Source organism: Amblyraja radiata, chromosome 43 (assembly GCF_010909765.2).
Source record: "Amblyraja radiata isolate CabotCenter1 chromosome 43, sAmbRad1.1.pri, whole genome shotgun sequence".
Lineage (NCBI taxonomy): Eukaryota > Metazoa > Chordata > Chondrichthyes > Rajiformes > Rajidae > Amblyraja > Amblyraja radiata.
Genome location: NC_045998.1, coordinates 6,655,926 through 6,674,178, shown reverse-complemented (window position 1 = coordinate 6,674,178; position 18,253 = coordinate 6,655,926). Strand labels below are relative to the sequence as shown.

Sequence of the window (18,253 nt, the reverse complement as noted above, 5' to 3'; positions counted from 1 at the left end):
GGAGTCCCAGCCTGCCCCAACCTCCCTGTAGCTCAGGACTTCAATCCTGGAGGACAAGGGTAGCTGACGTTTCAGGTGAGTTACGTCTTTTATTCACTGTTGTCCTCTTGAGTTTCATTGCTTGTATAAATCATTATCAACTACCCCAGAGCCAACAATTGACCATTGTGGGCTCGATGTTTTACCTGATCATCGTTGCTTTAGCATATCTTTCATTTATTTGTGCCGTTTATATCACTCGTTTCCAACTACCCGACTCTCAGTCCGAAAAAGGGCCTGTCAGATTTTCACTTACTCTACCTGCAGGAAAAATGTTCCCGATGTTGGGGGAGTCCAGAACCAAGGGTCACAGTTTAAGAATAAGGGGTAGGCCATCTAGGATTGAGATGACAAACTTTCTTCACCCAGAGAGTTGTGAATCTATGGAATTCTCTGCCACAGAAGGCAGTCGAGGCCAATTCACTGGATGTTTTCAAGTGAGAGTTACATTTAGCTCTTGGGGCTAGAAAAATCAAGGGACATGGGGAAACAACAGGAAAGGGGTACTTATTTTAGATGAACAGCCATGATCATATTGAGTGGCACTGCTGGCTCGAAGGGCCGAATGGCCTATTCCTGCACCTATTTTCTATGTTTCTATGTAACTTGGTCATGCTTGAATATATGGCAATAAAACTCGATCACTTGATTTTAAAGCATTCATGCATGGTGGAGGTATACTGTAGTCATAGAGTGATAGTGTGAAAATAGGCCCTTCGACCCAACTTGCCCACACCCGCCAACATGTCCCAGCTACACTACCTGCTTTTGGTCCATATCCCTCCAAACCTGTCCTATCCATGTATCAGTCTAACTGTTTCTTCAATGTTGGGATAGTCCCTGCCTCAACTACATCCCCTGGCAGCTTGTTCCATACACCCACCACCCTTTGTGGTGAAAACGTTACCCCTCAGATTCCTATGATATTTGATCCCTTTCACCTTAATTCTGTCCTCTGGTCCTCGATTCACCTACTCTGGGCAAGAGGGTGCATTGAAACGTATATTTCTAATGCATTTTAGATTTCTCAACTCTTTCTTTTAAAAAAAGTGATGTTTCCACAAACATATACCCCCTTTATTATTGTCATTGTTTGATGATTCTAAATTCAAATCAAAATGATATATACGTCAAAAGGACAACGCAGACTTTCAAAATACTCTGATATTTTCCCCGAGCAAAACATAATTTGTATGACTTTGCAAAACAGGAAATGTTATGATTATTTCTTGTCCCTTTTTCCAACTACAAACAAAAAAAAACTTCTTGAAATTAGAACACATTTAAAAGTTTTTCTGTCAGGTGTCCTGTACCGTGCAAGGCACTGGCGACGATCCTGGGCGGGTAGGGGGGGGGGGGGGGGGGGGGGGAGGAGGGATATGTCCCACCACTATTTGAGGTGGGGGTGGCCTGTATTATTATCGCCTAGTTTTTTGGAGATCTAGCAATAACAAAAATAATAATCACCTGCTCCTATCACTGATGTGGGCCCTATAATATCTTAAAAATATTCAAACAAAAAACATAGAAATCATACCTCTACAAGGCACTAAAACATGATTTTAACGCACCAAATTTCAAAAGGTCCCAACCGTTGGAGCACCTTCCTCCCACACTGTCGCTCTACTCCCTCGCTGGGTAACCGCAAGGCCGGTGATCAGTGATCGCTCTGCCCCCCCACTTTCAAAAACGCTCCGCAGCCCCTGATAGAAACATAGAAAATAGGTGCAGGAATAGGCCATTCGGCCCTTCGAGCCTGCACCGCCATTCAATATGATCATGGCTGATCATCCAACTCAGTATCTCGTACATGACTTCTCTCCATACCCCCTGATCCCCTTAGCCACAAGGGCCACATCTAACTCCCTCTTAAACATAGCCAATGAACTGGCCTCAACTACCTTCTGTGGCAGAGAATTCCACAGATTCACCACTCTCTGTGTGAAAAATGTTTTTCTCATCTCGGTCCTAAAAGACTTCCCCCTTATCCTTAAACTGTGACCCCTTGTTCTGGACTTCCCCAACATCGGGAACAACCTTCATGCATCTAGCCTGTCCAACCCCTTAAGAATTTTGTAAGTTTCAATAAGACCCCCCCTCAATCTTCTAAACTCCAGCGAGTACAAGCCGGGTCTATCCAGTCTTTCTTCATATGAAAGTCCTGCCATCCCAGGAATCAGTCTGGTGAACCTTCTCTGTACTCCCTCTATGGCAAGAATGTTTTTCCTCAGATTTGGAGACCAAAACTGTACGCAACACTCCATGTGCGGTCTCACCAAGAGCCTGTCCAACTGCAGTAGAACCTCCCTGCTCCTATACTCAAATCCTTTTGCTATGAATGCCAACATACCATTCGCTTTCTTCACTGCCTGCTGCACCTGTATGCCTACTTTCAATGACTGGTGTACCATGACACCCAGGTCGAGTTGCATCTCCCCTTTCCCTAATCGGCCACCATTCAGATAATAATCTACTTTCCTGATTTTGCCACCAAAGTGGATAACCTCACATTTATCCACATTACACTGCATCTGCCGTGCATTTGCCCACTCACCCAACCTATCCAAGTCACCTTGCAGCCTCCTAGCATCCTCCTCTTAGCTAACACAGCCCCTCAGCTTCGTGTCATCCGCAAACTTGGAGATGTTGCATTCAATTCCCTAGTCCAAATCATTAATATATATTGTAAATAGCTGGGGTCCCAGCACTGAGCCTTGCGGTACCCCACTAGTCACTGCCTGCCATTCTGAAAAGGACCCATTTATTCGTACACTTTGCTTCCTGTTTGCCAGCCAGTTCTCTATCCACATCAATACTGAACCCCCAATACCGTGTGCTTTAAGTTTGCATACTAATCTCTTATGTGGGACCTTGTCGAATGTCTTCTGAAAGTCCAGATATAACACATCCACTGGTTCTCCCTTATCCGCTCTACTAGTTACATCCTCGAAAAATTCTATAAGATTCGTCAGACATGATTTACCTTTCATAAATCCATGCAGACTTTGTCCAATGATTTCACCACGTTCCAAATGTGCTGCTATCCCATCTTTAATAACTGACTCTAGCAATTTCCCCACTACCGATGTTAGACTAACTGGTCTGTAATCCCCCATTTTCTCTCTCCCTCCCTTTTTAAAAAGTGGGGTTACATTAACTACCCTCCAATCCTCAGGAACTACTCCAGAATCTAAAGAGTTTTGAAAAATTATCACTAATGCATCCACTATTGATGTGGCTACTCCCTTAAGTACTCTGGGATGCAGCCGATCTGGCCCTGGGGATTTATCGGCCTTTCATCCATTCAATTAACCTAACACCACTTCCCGGCTAACCTGGATTTCACTCAGTTCCATCTCATTTGACCCCTGCTATTTCTGGCAGATTATTTACATCTTCCTCAATGAAGACAGAACCAAAGTAGTTATTTAATTGGTCTGCCATGTCCTTGTTCCCCATGATCAAATCACCTGTTTCTGACTGCAAGGGACCTACATTTGTTTTCACTAATCTTTTTCTCTTCACATATCTATACAAACTTATGCAGTCAGTTTTTATGTTCCCTGCCAGTTTTCTTTCATAATCTATTTTCCCTTTCCTAATTAAGCCCTTTGTCCTCCTCTGCTGGACTCTGAATTTCTCCTAGTCCTCTGGTAGGCTGCTTTTTCTGGCTAATTTGTATGCTTCATCTTTTGTTTTGATACTATCCCTGATTTGCCTTGTTAACCACGGATGCACTAACTTCCCTGATTTATTCTTTTCCCAAACTGGGAAGAACAATTTTTGTAGTTCATCCATGCAGTCTTTAAATGCCTTCCATTGCCTATCCACCATCAACCCTTTAAGAATTAATTGCCAGTCTATCTTGGCCAATTCACGTCTCATACCCTCAAAGTTACCTTTCTTTCAGTTCAGAACCTTTGTTTCTGAATTAATTACATCACTCTCCATCCTAATGAAGAACTCAACCATATTATGGTCAATCTTGCCCAAGGGGCCACGCACAACAAGACTGTTAACTAAAGTGCCTGTCCCACGAGCATGCGACTGAATGCGGCAAGCGCGACCAAACCGGAAGCGGGGGCCGCGCGGAGGTCGAGTGATCCCCGTACACTCGAGTTGACGTGAAGTTTGAGTGAAATCCGCGGGAAGGTCGCGCTAGGCATACGCTGTCACGACGCTGCGTAGGGCGTCGAGACCCCGCGCATGCTCGTTGAGGTGGTGCGTACGGCCTCAATGGGACTGTGTGCCGGCAGGCCGTTGCCACGCGGAATTTTTGGACTGTCAGTTTTGCGGAGCCCCGTGCGATGTTGGGACCTGCTCCGCACATCTCCATATGGCTCCGGCGATCGAAGTAGGACCGGCCCCGCGAGGCCGTCGGGCTCAAGCGACCACGTTAGTTCGAGCCTGCCGCATGCAGTCGCATGCTTGTGGGACAGGCCCTTAACCCTTCATCATTACTCAATACCCAGTCTAGAATAGCCTGCTCTCTCGTTGGTTCCTCTACATGGTCGTTTAGAAAACTATCCCTCATACATTCCGAGAAATCCTCTTCCTCAGCACCCTGCCGATTTGATTCACCCAATCTATATGTAGATTGAAGTCACCCATTATAACTGTTTTACCTTTGTGGCACGCATTTCTAATTTCCTGTTTGATGCCATCCCCAACTCCACTACTACTGTTAGGTGGCCTGTACACAACTCCCACTAGCGTTTTCTGCCCCTAAGTGTTTCACAGCTCTACTCATATCGATTCCACATCCTCCAAGCTAATGTCCTTCCTTTCTATTGCGTTAATCTCCTCTCTAACCAGCAACGCTACCCCACCTCCTTTTCCTTTCTGTCTATCTCTCCTGAATATTGAACATCCCTGGATGTTCAGCTCCCAGCCGGTCACCCTGGAGCCTTGTCTCCGTGATCCCAACTATATCATATTCATTAATAACTATCTGCACATTCAACTCATCCACCTTATTACGAATGCTCCTTGCATTGAGACATAAAGCCTTCCAACTTGTTTTTACAACACTCTTACCCTCATACAATTATGTTGAAAAGTGGCCCTTTTTGATTTTTGACCTGGATTTGTCTGCCTGCCACTTTTACTTTTCACCTTGCTAACTATTGCTTCTACCCTCGTTTTACACCACTCTGTCTCTGCTCACACAGCCGCTGCTGCTGTCCTTCTACCGATGCGCCGTGGAAAGTATCCTCTCCTATGGAATCCTGGTGTGGTTTGCTAGCTGTACTGTGGCTGAGAGGAGGGCGCTGCAAGGAGTTATAAAAACTGCACAGAGTATTACAAACGCTCAACTGCCCTCCTTGGATGATATATATAGGGCCCGATGCTTGCGCCGGGCCACAAACATCAAGCAGGACTCATCCCACCCTGCCAATCACCTTTTCACTCTGCTACCCTCTGGGAGGCGATTCAGGTCTCTGAAGACTAAAAAGTAGTTTCTACCCATGTGCGATAAAAGAGCTTAATTCCAACAGAGAACACTGGGAAAGCAAAATGTAATTCCAAGAAATTCCGCCAAATTCTTTTTAAATACTTATTTATTATTTTACTAATAAGTGTACATATGTGTCAATGGTTGTCGTGTTTGTATTTTTTTAACCGGAGATGATGTAATGGAATTTCGTTGCACAGTATTGTGCAATGACAATAAACGTATTCATCATAATTTAAGAAATCCACCAGCTCTTATTCTCTGTTTATTATATTTGTCTTCTTTCTCCCCTACATGTTGGGTCTGAGTGCTTCCCTTCTCTGCTTCCTGCCTCACACACTGTCTACTAGCTTTCTCTATTTGAGTCCCTCCCCCCAACCATTCTAGTTTAAAGTCTTCCCAGTAGCCTTTGCAAATCTCCCCGCCTGGATATTGGTCCCCCTCGGGTTCAAGTGCAACCCGTCCTTTCCAAAAGAGGTCCCAATGATCCAGAAACTTGAATCCTTGCTCTCTTAACCAGTCCTTCAGCCACGCAATTATCCTCCACCTCGCTCCATTCCTACTCTCACTGTCGCATGGCACAGGCAGTAATCCTGAGATTGTTACCTTTGCGGTCCTTCTCCTTAACTCTCCTCCAAACTCCCTAAATTCTCCTTTCAGGACCTCTTCTTTTTTCTACCTATGTCAATGGTACCTATATGTACCATGACCTCAGGCTCCTCTCCCTCCCATTTCAGGATATCTTGGACACGTTCAGACACATCCCAGACCCTGGCACCAGGGAGGCAAACTACCATCCGGGTCTCCAAACTGCGTCCACAGAATCGCCTGTCTGGCCCTCTAACTAAAGTGTCCCCTATTACTAATGCCCTCCTCTTCTTTTCCCTACCTCTGAGCAGCAGGGCCGGTCTCTGTGCCGGAGGCCCGTCCGCTGTCGCTACCCCCAGCTAGGCTGTCCCCCCCAACAGTGCTCAAACAGGAGTACTTATTGCCAAGGTGTGCAGACACCGGGGTACTCTCTAGTCCCTGCCTCTGCCCCTTGCCCCTCCTAACCGTGACCCACTTGTCTGCCTCCCGTGGTCTTGGAGTCACCACCGCTCTGTAACTCCTCTCTATGACCTTCTCACTCTCCCTGACCAGACAGAGGCCATCGAGCTGCTGCTCCAGATTCCTAATACGGTCCCTTAGGAGCCCCATCTCGACGCACCTGGCACAGATGTAGATGTCTGGAGGGCTATCAGACTCCATGACCTCCCACATCTGACATCCAGAACAGTAAACTGCCCTGGCCCTCATTCTCCCCCCTTACCCGGGATACAATACAAAGTGCTGGAAGAAATCAGCAGGGATCTGACTCCAAATCAGCTGCTTTCTCTAGTCCGCTTCCACCAATCAGCAGCTTCCTCAAGCCCACTTGTTTTGAAATGCGAATGGAACGTTACAGATTTGGGTTCCTCCCGCTCCAACCGCCTCTGTAAAAACAAAGCCCCGCGCTCGAGTTTTAAGCCTACCGCTCGGACGTTGCTCCTCCCACACCAACGGTTCCTGGACCTCTGTCTGCTGACTACCTGCTGACTAAAGACATTCTTCCTCACCTCCTTTCTAAAAGAGTGCCCTTTAATTCTGAGGCTATGACCACTGGTCCTAGACTCTCCCACCAGTGGAGACATCCTCTCCAAATCCACTCTATCTATGCCTTTCATTATTCTGTATGTTTCCATGTCCCCATCTCAACCTTCTGATCTCCAGTGAGTAGAGGCTCAGTGCTGTCAAGCGCTCATCATATGCTAACCCACTCATTCCTGGAATCATTCTTGTAAACCTCCAATGGACCCTCTCCAGAGCCAGCACATCCTTCCTCAGATATGGGGCCCAAATCTACTCACAACATACCAAATATGGCCTGACCAGCGCCTTATAGAGCCTCAGCAGTACATCCCTGTTTTTTGTATTCCAGACCTCTTGATATAAATGATGGCATTGACTTTGCATTCTTTTCTACCGTTTCGGCTTGCAAATTAACTTTTTGCAAGTCCTGCACCAACACTCCCAAGTCACTTTGCACCACCGATTTCCGGATTCTCTCTCCATTTAGAAAATATTCTACGCTTTTACTCTTATTATCAAAATGCATGACTTCACACTTTGCAATACTGAATTTCATCTGCTATTTCTTTGCCCTCTACTAACCTATCCAAGTCCTTCTGCAGAGTCCTTGCTTTCTCTACGCTACCTACCTTAGCATCATCTGCAAACTTGGCCACAAAGCCTTCAATCCCCTTATCCAAATCATTAATATACAACGTTATGAGAAGCGGCCCCAGCACCGACCCTTGCGGACTCCATTGGTCACTGGCAGCCAACATGATAAAACTTTTTTATTGCAACTCTTTGCCTTCTGCCATCCAGCCAATCCGCTATCCATGCTATTATCTTCCCTTTAATACCATGGGTTCTCATCTTCCCCAGCAGCCTGACGTACGGCACCTTATTGAAGACTTTCTGAAAATTTAGGTAAAGAATCATAGAAAACAGGTGCAGGAGTAGGCCATTCTGCCCTTATAAACAGCACCGCCATTCAAAATGATCACGGCTGATCATCCAAAATTAGTACCCCTTTCCTGCTTTCTCCCGATATCCCTTGATTCCATTCGCCCTAAGAGCTAATTCTAACTCTCTCTTGAAAACATCCAGTGAATTGGCCTCCACTGCCTTCTGTGGCAGAGATTTCCACAAATTCATAACTCTCTGGGTGAAAAGGATTTTCCTCAACTCAGTCCTAAATGGCCTACCCCTTATTCTTAAACTGCGGCCCCTGGTTCTGGACTTCCACAACATCGGGAATATTTTTCCTGCATCTAGGCTGTCCAATCCCTTCAGAAATGTTCTATGTTTCTTTAAGATACCCTCTCATCCTTCTAAAGTTCAGTGAATACAAGCCCAGTCAAACCATTATTTCCTTATATGTCAGTCCTGCCATCCCAGGAATTAACCTGCTGAACCCACGCTGCACTCCCTCAATAGCAAGAATGTCTTTCCTCAAATTAGGTGACCAAAACTGCACACAATACTCCAGGTGTGGTCTCACGAGGACCCTGTACAACTGCAGAAAGCCCACCCTGCTCCTTTTCACAAATCCTCTCGCTATGAAGGCCTACATGCCATTTGCTTTCTTCACTGCTTTCTTTCATCCACAATCACTCTTCTGTCTGTCCTGGTATTAACTTCCTCAAAGAACACCAGCAGATTTGTCAGGCAAGATCTTCCCTTCACAAAACCATGCTGACTTTGGTCCATTTTATCGTGAACTTTTAAGTACTGCGTAACCTCTTCCTTTACAATTGACTCTAAAATCTTAACAACCATGGAAGTCAGGCTAGCCGGCCTATAGTTGCTGTTTTCTGCTTTGATCCCTTCTTGTACAACGGGATGATATTTGCAAATTACCAATCTTCATGAACCACTCCTAACTCTAGTGATTCTTGAAATATCACAACTAATGCCTCCACAATCACTCAGGCCACCTCATTCAGAACCTTGTGGTGCAGTCCATCCGGTCCAGGTGACTTATCCATCCTCAAACCTTTCAGTTTTCCTAGCACCTTCTCCTTATTAATCGCCACTCCACTAACTTCCACCCCCTGTCTCTCTAGAATTGCATGCACACTGATGGTGTCCTCCACGGTGAAGACTGATGCAAAAAAGTTATTCAATTCCTTTTCCATTTCTTGACTTCTCCTGCATCATTCTCCAGCGGCCCAACGTCCACTCTTGCCTCTTTTTTTACTCATTATATATCCATAGAAACTCTTGGTATCCTCTTTTACATTATTGGCCAGCTTACATTCGTACTGAAGATAGACACAAAAAAGCTGGACTAACTCAGCGGGACAGGCAGCATCTCTGGAGAGAAGGAATGGGTGACATTTCGGGTCGAGGCCCTTCTTCAGGCTGGTTAGGGACAAGGTAAATGATGGATACAGACGATGATGTAGAGAGATAAAGAACAATGAATCTAAGATCGGAGAGCAGGAGGCATCACAGAGGGGGAGCAGTGAGAGGGGATGTGGTAGAACTGCAATGTTGTGAAAGATTGCAGCAGGAACATTGATCATTGGCCAGATGAGCTGATGAATGGTTAATTAAATTTAAATCAGAGCAATGTTAGATGTTGCAGTTTGGGACGTCTAACAAGAGCAGCACCTACACAGTAAATGGTAGGCCTGTGGGGGGTGCTGTAGAGCAGAGGGATCAAGGAGTGCAGGTGCAAAGTTCCTTGAAGGTCAAGTCACAGGTAGATCGGGTGGTCATAAAAGCTTTTGGCATACTGCCCTTCATCAGTCAGAGTATTGAGTATAGAAGTTGGGAGGTCATGTTGCAGTTGTATAAGACGTTGGTGCTACTGCATTTAGAATATTGTGTTCGGTTCTGGGCACCGTGTTACAGGAAAGATATTATCAAGCTTGAAAGGGTTCAGAGAAAATTTATGATAATGTTGTCAGGACTAGAGGGCCTGAGCAACAGGGAGAGGTTGAGCAGGCTGGGTCTGTATTCCATTGGGCGCAGGTGGATGAGGGGTGATCTTATAGAGGTGAAAAGATCATGAGGGGAATAGATTGACACGTCTAAACCTTTGTTTGTCATTAGATGCTCCACAAAATCTCTCAATCACTTCCCACCACGATGCGAACTGTTCCCGGGTCAGTGTAAAGGAAGGAAACTTTGCAGCGATCCTCTGCTCCGTCCAGAGTTTCCCAGCATCTAACCTGACGTGGGTACATCTCGGTTTCACGCTGAACACAACATGTTCCAGAAACGAGCTGTGGATGGAATTCCCTCAGCTGGCACGGCAGGATGCTGGGGTCTATCAGTGTGTGGCGGTGAATGAACGCGGGACAGCAGAGAGGGATGTGACCCTTACTGTAGAATGTGAGTAGACACACACTAACACATCCCGCAAAACGTCATAAGTGATAGGGGCAGAATTAGAATGTCGAATGGCCAAGTCTACTCCACCATTCAATCATGGCTGATCTATCTTCTCTCCCTCCTAACCCCATTCTCCTGCGTTCTCATAGAGCCATAGAGTTATAGAGCCATTGATTCATAGAGTCATAGAGTGATACAGCGTGGCAACAGCTCAACTAGCTTTCAACAGCCTACATGTCCCAGCTACATTAGTCCCACCTGCCCATGTTTGGCCCATATCCCAAACATGTCCTATCCATGTACTTGTCTGTTTCTTAAACGCTGGGATAGTCCTAGCCCCAACAACCTCCTCTGGCAGTTCATTCCATACAACAACTACCCTTTGTATGAAAAAGTCACCCCCTAGATTCCTTTTAAATCTTTTCCCCTTCACCTTGAACCTATGTTGTTTGGTCCTCGATTCACCTACTCTGGGCAAGAGACTCGGTGCATCTACCCGATATATTCCTCTCATGATTTTAAACACCTCCATAAGATCACCCCTCATCCTCCTGCTCTCCAAGGAAGAGAGTCCTAGCCTGCTCAACCTTTCCCTATAGCTCAGGCCCTCTAGTCCTGACCACATCCTCCCAAATCTTCTTTGCACCCTTTCCAGCTTGACAACATATTTCCTATATTTCCTCTCTCCTCTTCTAAGATGAGGAAGATTAGATAAAATTATTTGAAGCATTGTGTGCAGTTCTGGTCTCCCCATTACAGGAAGGATGTGGTCAGGGTGCGGAACGCTGCCTGGATTAGAGAGTATTACGGGGGGCACACAGTGGTTCAACGGTAGAGTTGCTGCCTCACAGCACCAGAGAGCCAGGTTCAATCCTCACTACGGGTGCTTATCGGTACGGAGTTTGTAAGTTCATCCCATGACCTACGTGGGTTTTCTTCGGGTGCTCCGGTTTCCTCCCACACTCCAAAGATATACAGGTGTGCAGGTTAATTGGCTTGGTATATTTGTAAATTGTCCCTAGTGTGTGCAGGATAGTATATGTGTGGGGATCGCTGGCCAGCGTGGACACGGTGGGCCGAAGGGCCTGTTTCCGTGCTGTATCTCTAAACTAAACTAAAGAAGAGGGTGGATAGACTTTCTCTGGAGTTCATGTTCATAAGTGATGGGAGCACAATAAGGCTATTCGACCCATCAAGTCTACTCTGCCATTCGATCATGGCTGATCTATTTCTCCCTCCCCTGGCCCATTCCCCTGCCTTCTCCCCGTAACCTCTGACACCCTTACTAATCAAGAATCTATCTATCTCTGCCTTAAATATATCCACTGACTTGGCCTCCACTGCCGTCTGTGGCAAATAATTCCACAGATTCACCACCGTTCAATGGCTGAGAGGAGACTTAATAGAAATATATAAAACTATGAGTTGCATTGAGAAGGTAGACAGTCAGAATCTTTTTCACATGGTGCAAATGTCAAGGTTGAGAGGGCAGAGATTTAAGGTGAGAGGGGAAAATCGTAAAGGAGATGTGCGGGGCAACTTTTACACTACGATACGACACGATAGAACTTTATTTATCCCAGGAGAGTACTAAAAACACAAAATACACAAACACAAAATACTTGAAATATGAAATTAAAGTGACGAGTGGAAAGGCTTGGGGGCTGTGCAAAGATTACGTGGGAGGGGGGTGGTGGGGAGGCGAGTCAGTCTCAGTCTACACTTCGACAGAAGGGGGAGGAGTTGTACAGTTTGATAGCAACAGGGAAGAAGGATCTCCTGTGGCGTTCTGTGCTGCATCTTGGTGGAACCAGTCTGTTGCTGAAGGTGCTCCTCAGGTTGACCAATGTGTCATGGAGGGAGTGAGCTGTATTGTCCAGAATGCTCCACAGTTTGAGGAGCCTCCTCCCCTCCAAGGCCAACCTCCCATGATCCAACTCCGCCCCCAGAACGGAGCCGACCTTCCTGATGAGCTTGTTGATCCCATTGGTGTCTGCAGCCTTCGCCCTGTTGCCCCGGCACACGGCAGCGAAGAAGATGGCACTGGCCACCACCGATTAGTAGAACATCTGCAGCTTCTTGCTGCAGATGTTGAAGGAGCGGAGCCTTCTCAGAAAGCTCTTGTACAGGGCCTCAGATTTCTTGGATGAGTCATGTTTACTGAAGATAGACACAAAATGCTGGAGCAGCCAAAAATGCTGGAGAAACAATAGCCAATAGGTGTAGGAGTAGGCCATTTGGCCCTTTGAGCCAGCACCGCCATTCAATGTGATCATGGCAGATCATCCACAATCAGTACCCCGTTCCTTCCTTCTCCCCATATCCCCTGACTCCGCTATTTTTAAGAGCCCTATCTAGCTCTCTCTTGAAAGTATCCAGAGAACCTGCCTCCACTGCCCTCTGAGGCAGAGAATTCCACAGACCCACCACTCTCTGTGAGAAAAAGGGTTTCCTCGTCTAATTTCAAAATGGCTTACTCCTTATTCTTAAACTGTGGCCCCTGCTTCTGGACTCCCCCAACACCAGGAACATGTTTCCTGCCTCTAGTGTGTCCAAGCCCTTAACAATCTTATATGTTTAAATGAGATACCCTCTCATCCTTCTAAACTTCAGAGTGTACAAGCCCAGCTGCTCCATTCTCTCAGCATATGACAGTCCCGCCATCCCGGGGATTAACCTTGTAACCCTACGCTGCACTCCCTCAATAGCAAGAATGTCCTTCCTCAAATTAGGGGACCAAAACTGCACGCAATACTCCAGGTGTGGTCTCACTAGGGCTCTGTACAACTGCAGAAGGTCCTCTTTGCTCCTATATATTTGATTCCTCTTGCTATAAAGGCCAACATGCCACTCGCTTTCTTCACTGCCTGCTGTACCTGCATGCTTACTGATGTTTTAGGACCCCCAGATCCCATTGTACTTCTCCTTTTCCCAACTTGACACCATTTAGATAGTAATCTGCCTTCCTGTTTTTGCTACCAAAGTGGATAACCTCACATTTATCCGCATTAAACTTAATCTGGATGCATCTGCCCACTCCCCCAACCTGTCCTAGCCACCCTGCATTCTCATAGCATCCTCCTCGCAGTTCACACTGCCACCCAGCTTTGTGTTATCTGCAAATTTGCTAATGTTACTTTGAATCCCTTCATCCAAATCATTGATGTATATTGTAAATAGCTGCGGTCCCAGCACCGAGCCTTGTGGTACCCCACTAGTCACTGCCTGCCATTCTGAAAGGGACCCGTTAATCCCTACTCTTTGTTTCCTGTCTGCCAACCACTTCTCTATCCATGTCAGCATTCTACCCCAATACCATGTGCCCTAATTTTACCCACTAATCTCGTATGTGGGACCTTAGTTGAGTGTGTGTTTTGTTATTTATTCTATGTTATGTTATGACTGCAGGCTAAACCATTTAGTTGCACAGAATGACAATAAAATTGAATCTGAACCTGAATCTGAATCAAATGCTTTCTGAAAGTCCAGGTACACTACATCCACTGGCCCTCCCTTGTCCATTTTCTGAGTTTCATCTTCAAAAAATTCCAGAAGATTAATCAAGTCAAACTCAGCGGGTGAGGCAGCATCTATGGAGCGAAGGAAATAGGCAATGTTTTGGGTCGAGACCCTTCTTCAAACTGATGTGAGGGTAGGGCGGGGCGGGAAGAAGAAAGGAAGAGGGCTGTGGGAGAACTGTGGGCTGAGGGAGAACTGGGAAGGAGAGGAGAAAGCCGGGACTACCTGAAATTACAGAAGTCAATGTTTATACCGCTGAGGTGTAAACTGCCCAAGCGAAATATGAGGTGCTGCTCCTCCGATTTATGGTGGGCCTCACTCTGGCCATGGAGGAAGGCCAGGACAGAAAGGTCGGATTCAGAATTTGAGGAAGAGTTGAAGTGCTGAGCCACTGGGAGATCAGGTTCGTTATTGCAATGCTGGAGTAACTCAACGGGACAGGCAGCATTGCTGGAGGGAAGGAATAGGTGACATTTTGGGGCGAGGCCTTTCTTCAGGCTGATGATATTTGTATAAGGTACTTGTAGTCCCTGGTAAACTGTTTAACCATGGAGAGCATCTGCAACACACTGCCAAGGGCAGTGATGGAGGCAGATAGGACAGTTCCTTCTCTCCAGAGATGCTGCCTGTCCCGCTGAGTTTAATCCAGCATTTTGTGTTTGATCTCCTAGAAACATAGAAAAATAGTAGTCCATTCGGCCCTTCAAGCCAGCACCACCATTCAATATGATCTTGGCTGATCTACTAAAATCAGTACCCCCGAGTCCTGATTTTTCCCCATCCCTTGATTCATTTAGCCCTAAGTGCTAAATCTAACTCTCTTGAAAAAGATCCAGTGAATTGGACTCCACTGCCTTCTGTGGCTGAGAATCGCACAGATTCACAACACTCTCATGTCTTGTTCCTCCTTCTCCAGATGCACCAGAGATTTCCTGGGATTCGGGATGCACTCACACACCTGAGAGTGTCACCTGTGTGTGTGCGGCCAGGTGCAACCCACCCGGAGAGCTCACCTGGCGCCTCCCCCTCGCCAACTTCAGCGGAAATCAAACCCACGGACGTCTCCACATCTGGCAGGTGGCAAGCGGGCATCTGGTGTATGGGTCCCTCACTCTGAGAGGGGGTGAAGGAAGGGAGGACGTGACGGCCGTGTGCTCAGTCCGAAACCGGCACGGGGAAGCCATGCTCATGGTGTATCTGGCGACGGAAGGTGAGGACATTTATGGGCGAGGGAAGTCAGAGAGCCAGAGAGTCATACTGTAATGGCCATTTCTAACTTTTACAATGTCCAACTTTCCATTGCCATTACTACACAGGTAAGTAGGAGTGATCTTACACAGACCAAAAAAGAACAGATCTTCCAGTCATTCTTTATTGAAGTAGTTGTACAAACAAAGTGATGAACGTACCAGGTTCTCTTTATTCTCATACAAGTTGTAACTTCCTGTTCTCCCGATCTGTGTGAACTGTGTACCCTCCACCTCCTGTAGCTGGTCTGAATCATTCCATGTCCACTAAACACATGTGTTACACCCCTCCATTCATCAAATGACCGCCACCAAGTGTCCAAAATAATAGCGCTAGAAATATCTAGACAAACTAATATAATATGCCAACATAACTCAGCTGGCCGAAACATAAATGGCTCCTACACATACCGTGTGGAAACAGGCCCTTCGGCCCAACTTGCCCACACCAACCAACATGTCGCACCTACACCAGTCCCACCTGCCTGCATTTGGCCCATACCCCTGCAAACCTGACCTCATCGTGTACCCGTCTAATTCTCCAGTGCTGGCAACATTCTAGCAACCGGATTTCATAAGGGAACTCGAGGTAAAGGAGCCATTAGGAGGTAGTGACCATAATATGTTTTAATCTACAATTTGAGAGGGACAAGGGAAAATCAGAAATGTCAGTATTACAGTTGAACAGAGGAGACTATGGAGCCATGAGGGAGGAGCTGACCAAAGTTGACTGGAAAGATATCCTGGCAGGGATGACAGTGGAACAACAATGGCAGGTATTTCTGGGAATAATACAGAAGTTGCAGGATCAGTTCATTCCAAAGAGAAAGAATGATTCCAAGGGGAGTAAGGGGCGACCGTGGCTGACAAGGGAAGTCAGGGACAGTATAAAAATATAAGAGAAGAAGTATAACATTGCAAAGATGAGTGGGAAGCCAGAGGATTGGATAACTTTTAAAGAGCAACAGAAGATAACTAAACTGGTAATGCAGGGAGAAAGGATGAGGTAGATAGGTATGCTAGCCAAGAATATAAAGGAGGATAGTAAAAGCTTCTTTAGGTATGTGAAGAGGAAAAAATTAGTTAAGCCAAAGTTGGAATCTTGAAGACTGAAACAGGTGAATTTATTATGGAGAACAGGGAAATAGCAGACGTTGAACTGGTAATTTGACAATAGACAATAGGTGCAGGGTAGGCCATTCGGCCCTTCGAGCCAATACCGCCATTCAATTTGATCATGGCTGATCATCCACATTCAGTATCCCGTTCCTGTCTTCTCACCATATGCCTTGACTCCACTATCTTTACGAGCTCTATCTAACTCTCTCTTGAAAGCAGTCGATCCGTCTTCACTAAGGAAGACACAAACAATTTCCCTGATGTACTAGTGGCCAGAGGATCTAGGGTGACGGAGGAACTGAAGGAAATTCACATTAGGCAGGAAATGTTGTTGGATAGACTGATAGGACTGAAGCTGATAAATCCCCAGGGCCTGATGCCCTGCATCCCAGGGTACTTAAGGAAGTGGCTCAAGAAATTGTGGACGCATTGGTGATCATTTTCTATAGATTCAGGATCAGTTCCTATGGATTGGAGGGCAGCTAATGTTACCCAACTTTTTAAGAAAGGTTTGAGAGAGAAAACAGGGAATTACAGACCAGTTAGCGTGACATAGGTGGTGGGGAAGGTGCTGGAGTCAATTATAAAAGATGAAATAGCGGCACATTTGTATATCAGTAACAGGATCGGTCCAAGTCAGCATTGATTTACGCAGGGGAAATCATGCTTGACTAATCTTCTGGAATTTTTTGAGGATGAAACTAGGAAAATGGACAAGGGAGAGCCAGTGGATGTAGTGTACCTGGACTTTCAAAAAGTACTAGACTAAGTGGGACCCATTGGATCCCAGGAACAACGGGTGGGGTGGGAGAGAAAGTGTGTATGTGGGCTGGAGGGGTTTCCTAGGGGTAGAGGAGGAGGGATGTGGGGGAGGAGGGGTGTGTGGTGTATGTGGGGTGTGGGAGGGAGGGAGGATGTGGCAGGGGGAGGGAGTGGTTTGGGGGAGGGTTGTGTGTGGGCAGGGGGTGTTGTGGGGGAAGGTTGAGTAGGGGGGAGGGAGTTTGTGTGTGGGGGAGGCGGGGGTCGTGTGGGGGGAGAGGTGTTGTGGGGGGATGGGGTTGTGGGGGAGAGGGGTGTGTGGTGGGGTGTTGTGGGGGAGAGGGGTGTGGGGGGGGCATTGTGGGGGACGTACATTATGGGGGTGTGTGGGCAGGGGGATTGTGGGGGGTGAGGGGTGTGTGGGAGGGAGGGGTGTGTGGGAAGAAGGGTTGTGGGGGGTGAGGGGTGTGTGGGGGGTATGTGTGGGAAGGAGGGTTGTGGGGGGGGGGTGTTAGGGTGTGGGAGGGGTGTGTGGGCAGAAGGGTTGTGGGGGGTGAGGTGTGGGGTTTGGGGAGAGGGGTGTGTGGGCGGGGGCTGTGTGAGAGGGGTGTGTATGGGCAGCGGGAGGATTGTGAGGGGTGTTTGGAAGGGAGGGGTGTGTGGGAGGGAGGGGTGTGTGGGTGTGTTAGGGTGTGGGGGGAGAGGGGTGTGTGGGGGTGTTAGGGTGTGGGGGAGGGGTGTGTGGCAGGGGAGGGGAGGGTGTGGGCGGGGGGGAGAGAGCTCAGACAAGGGAAGAGCCATGGGAGAGAGTGGAGTATTACGGGGGAGGGGGGGGGCAGGAGCCAGCGAGGAGGAACAGAGTGGAAGGGGTTGGGGGTGCGATGGGGACTCACAGCGGGCACTGGTCGCTTCCCTAATCGTTCTCCTCTGCAGGGAGTCTCTGCTTTCCGTGTGGCATTCTCCGACTCCGCACTGCCTGGGCTGGGTTGAGCCATCCAGAGCCTCCAGCAGCTGCAGTAAAGAAGCGGGTGGGGGGGAGGGATGCTCGGGGTCTGTGTGGGCAGAGCGAGGGTTGTGAGGGGTGTGTGGAAGGGAGGGGTGTGGTGGAGGGAGGGGTGTGTGTGTGTGTGTGTGTGTGTGTGAGGGGGGGGGTTTGGAGTGTGGGTGGGGGAGGGGTGTGTGGGCA

The 18,253-nt window shown here is 47.4% G+C and overlaps 1 protein-coding gene across 1 annotated transcript in view; it reads left to right on the top strand.

The window, feature by feature from the left end:
* LOC116968081 (sialic acid-binding Ig-like lectin 11) overlaps positions 1–15,239 on the top strand; it is a 20,531-nt gene extending 5,292 nt beyond the window's left edge. Inside the window, exon 3 of the mRNA XM_033014709.1 lies at positions 14,859–15,239. Within this exon, the coding sequence (XP_032870600.1) occupies positions 14,859–15,205 (347 nt within the window). The 3' untranslated portion in view covers positions 15,206–15,239. The remainder of the gene's footprint in view (positions 1–14,858) is intronic.
* Positions 15,240–18,253: the final 3,014 nt, after the last annotated feature.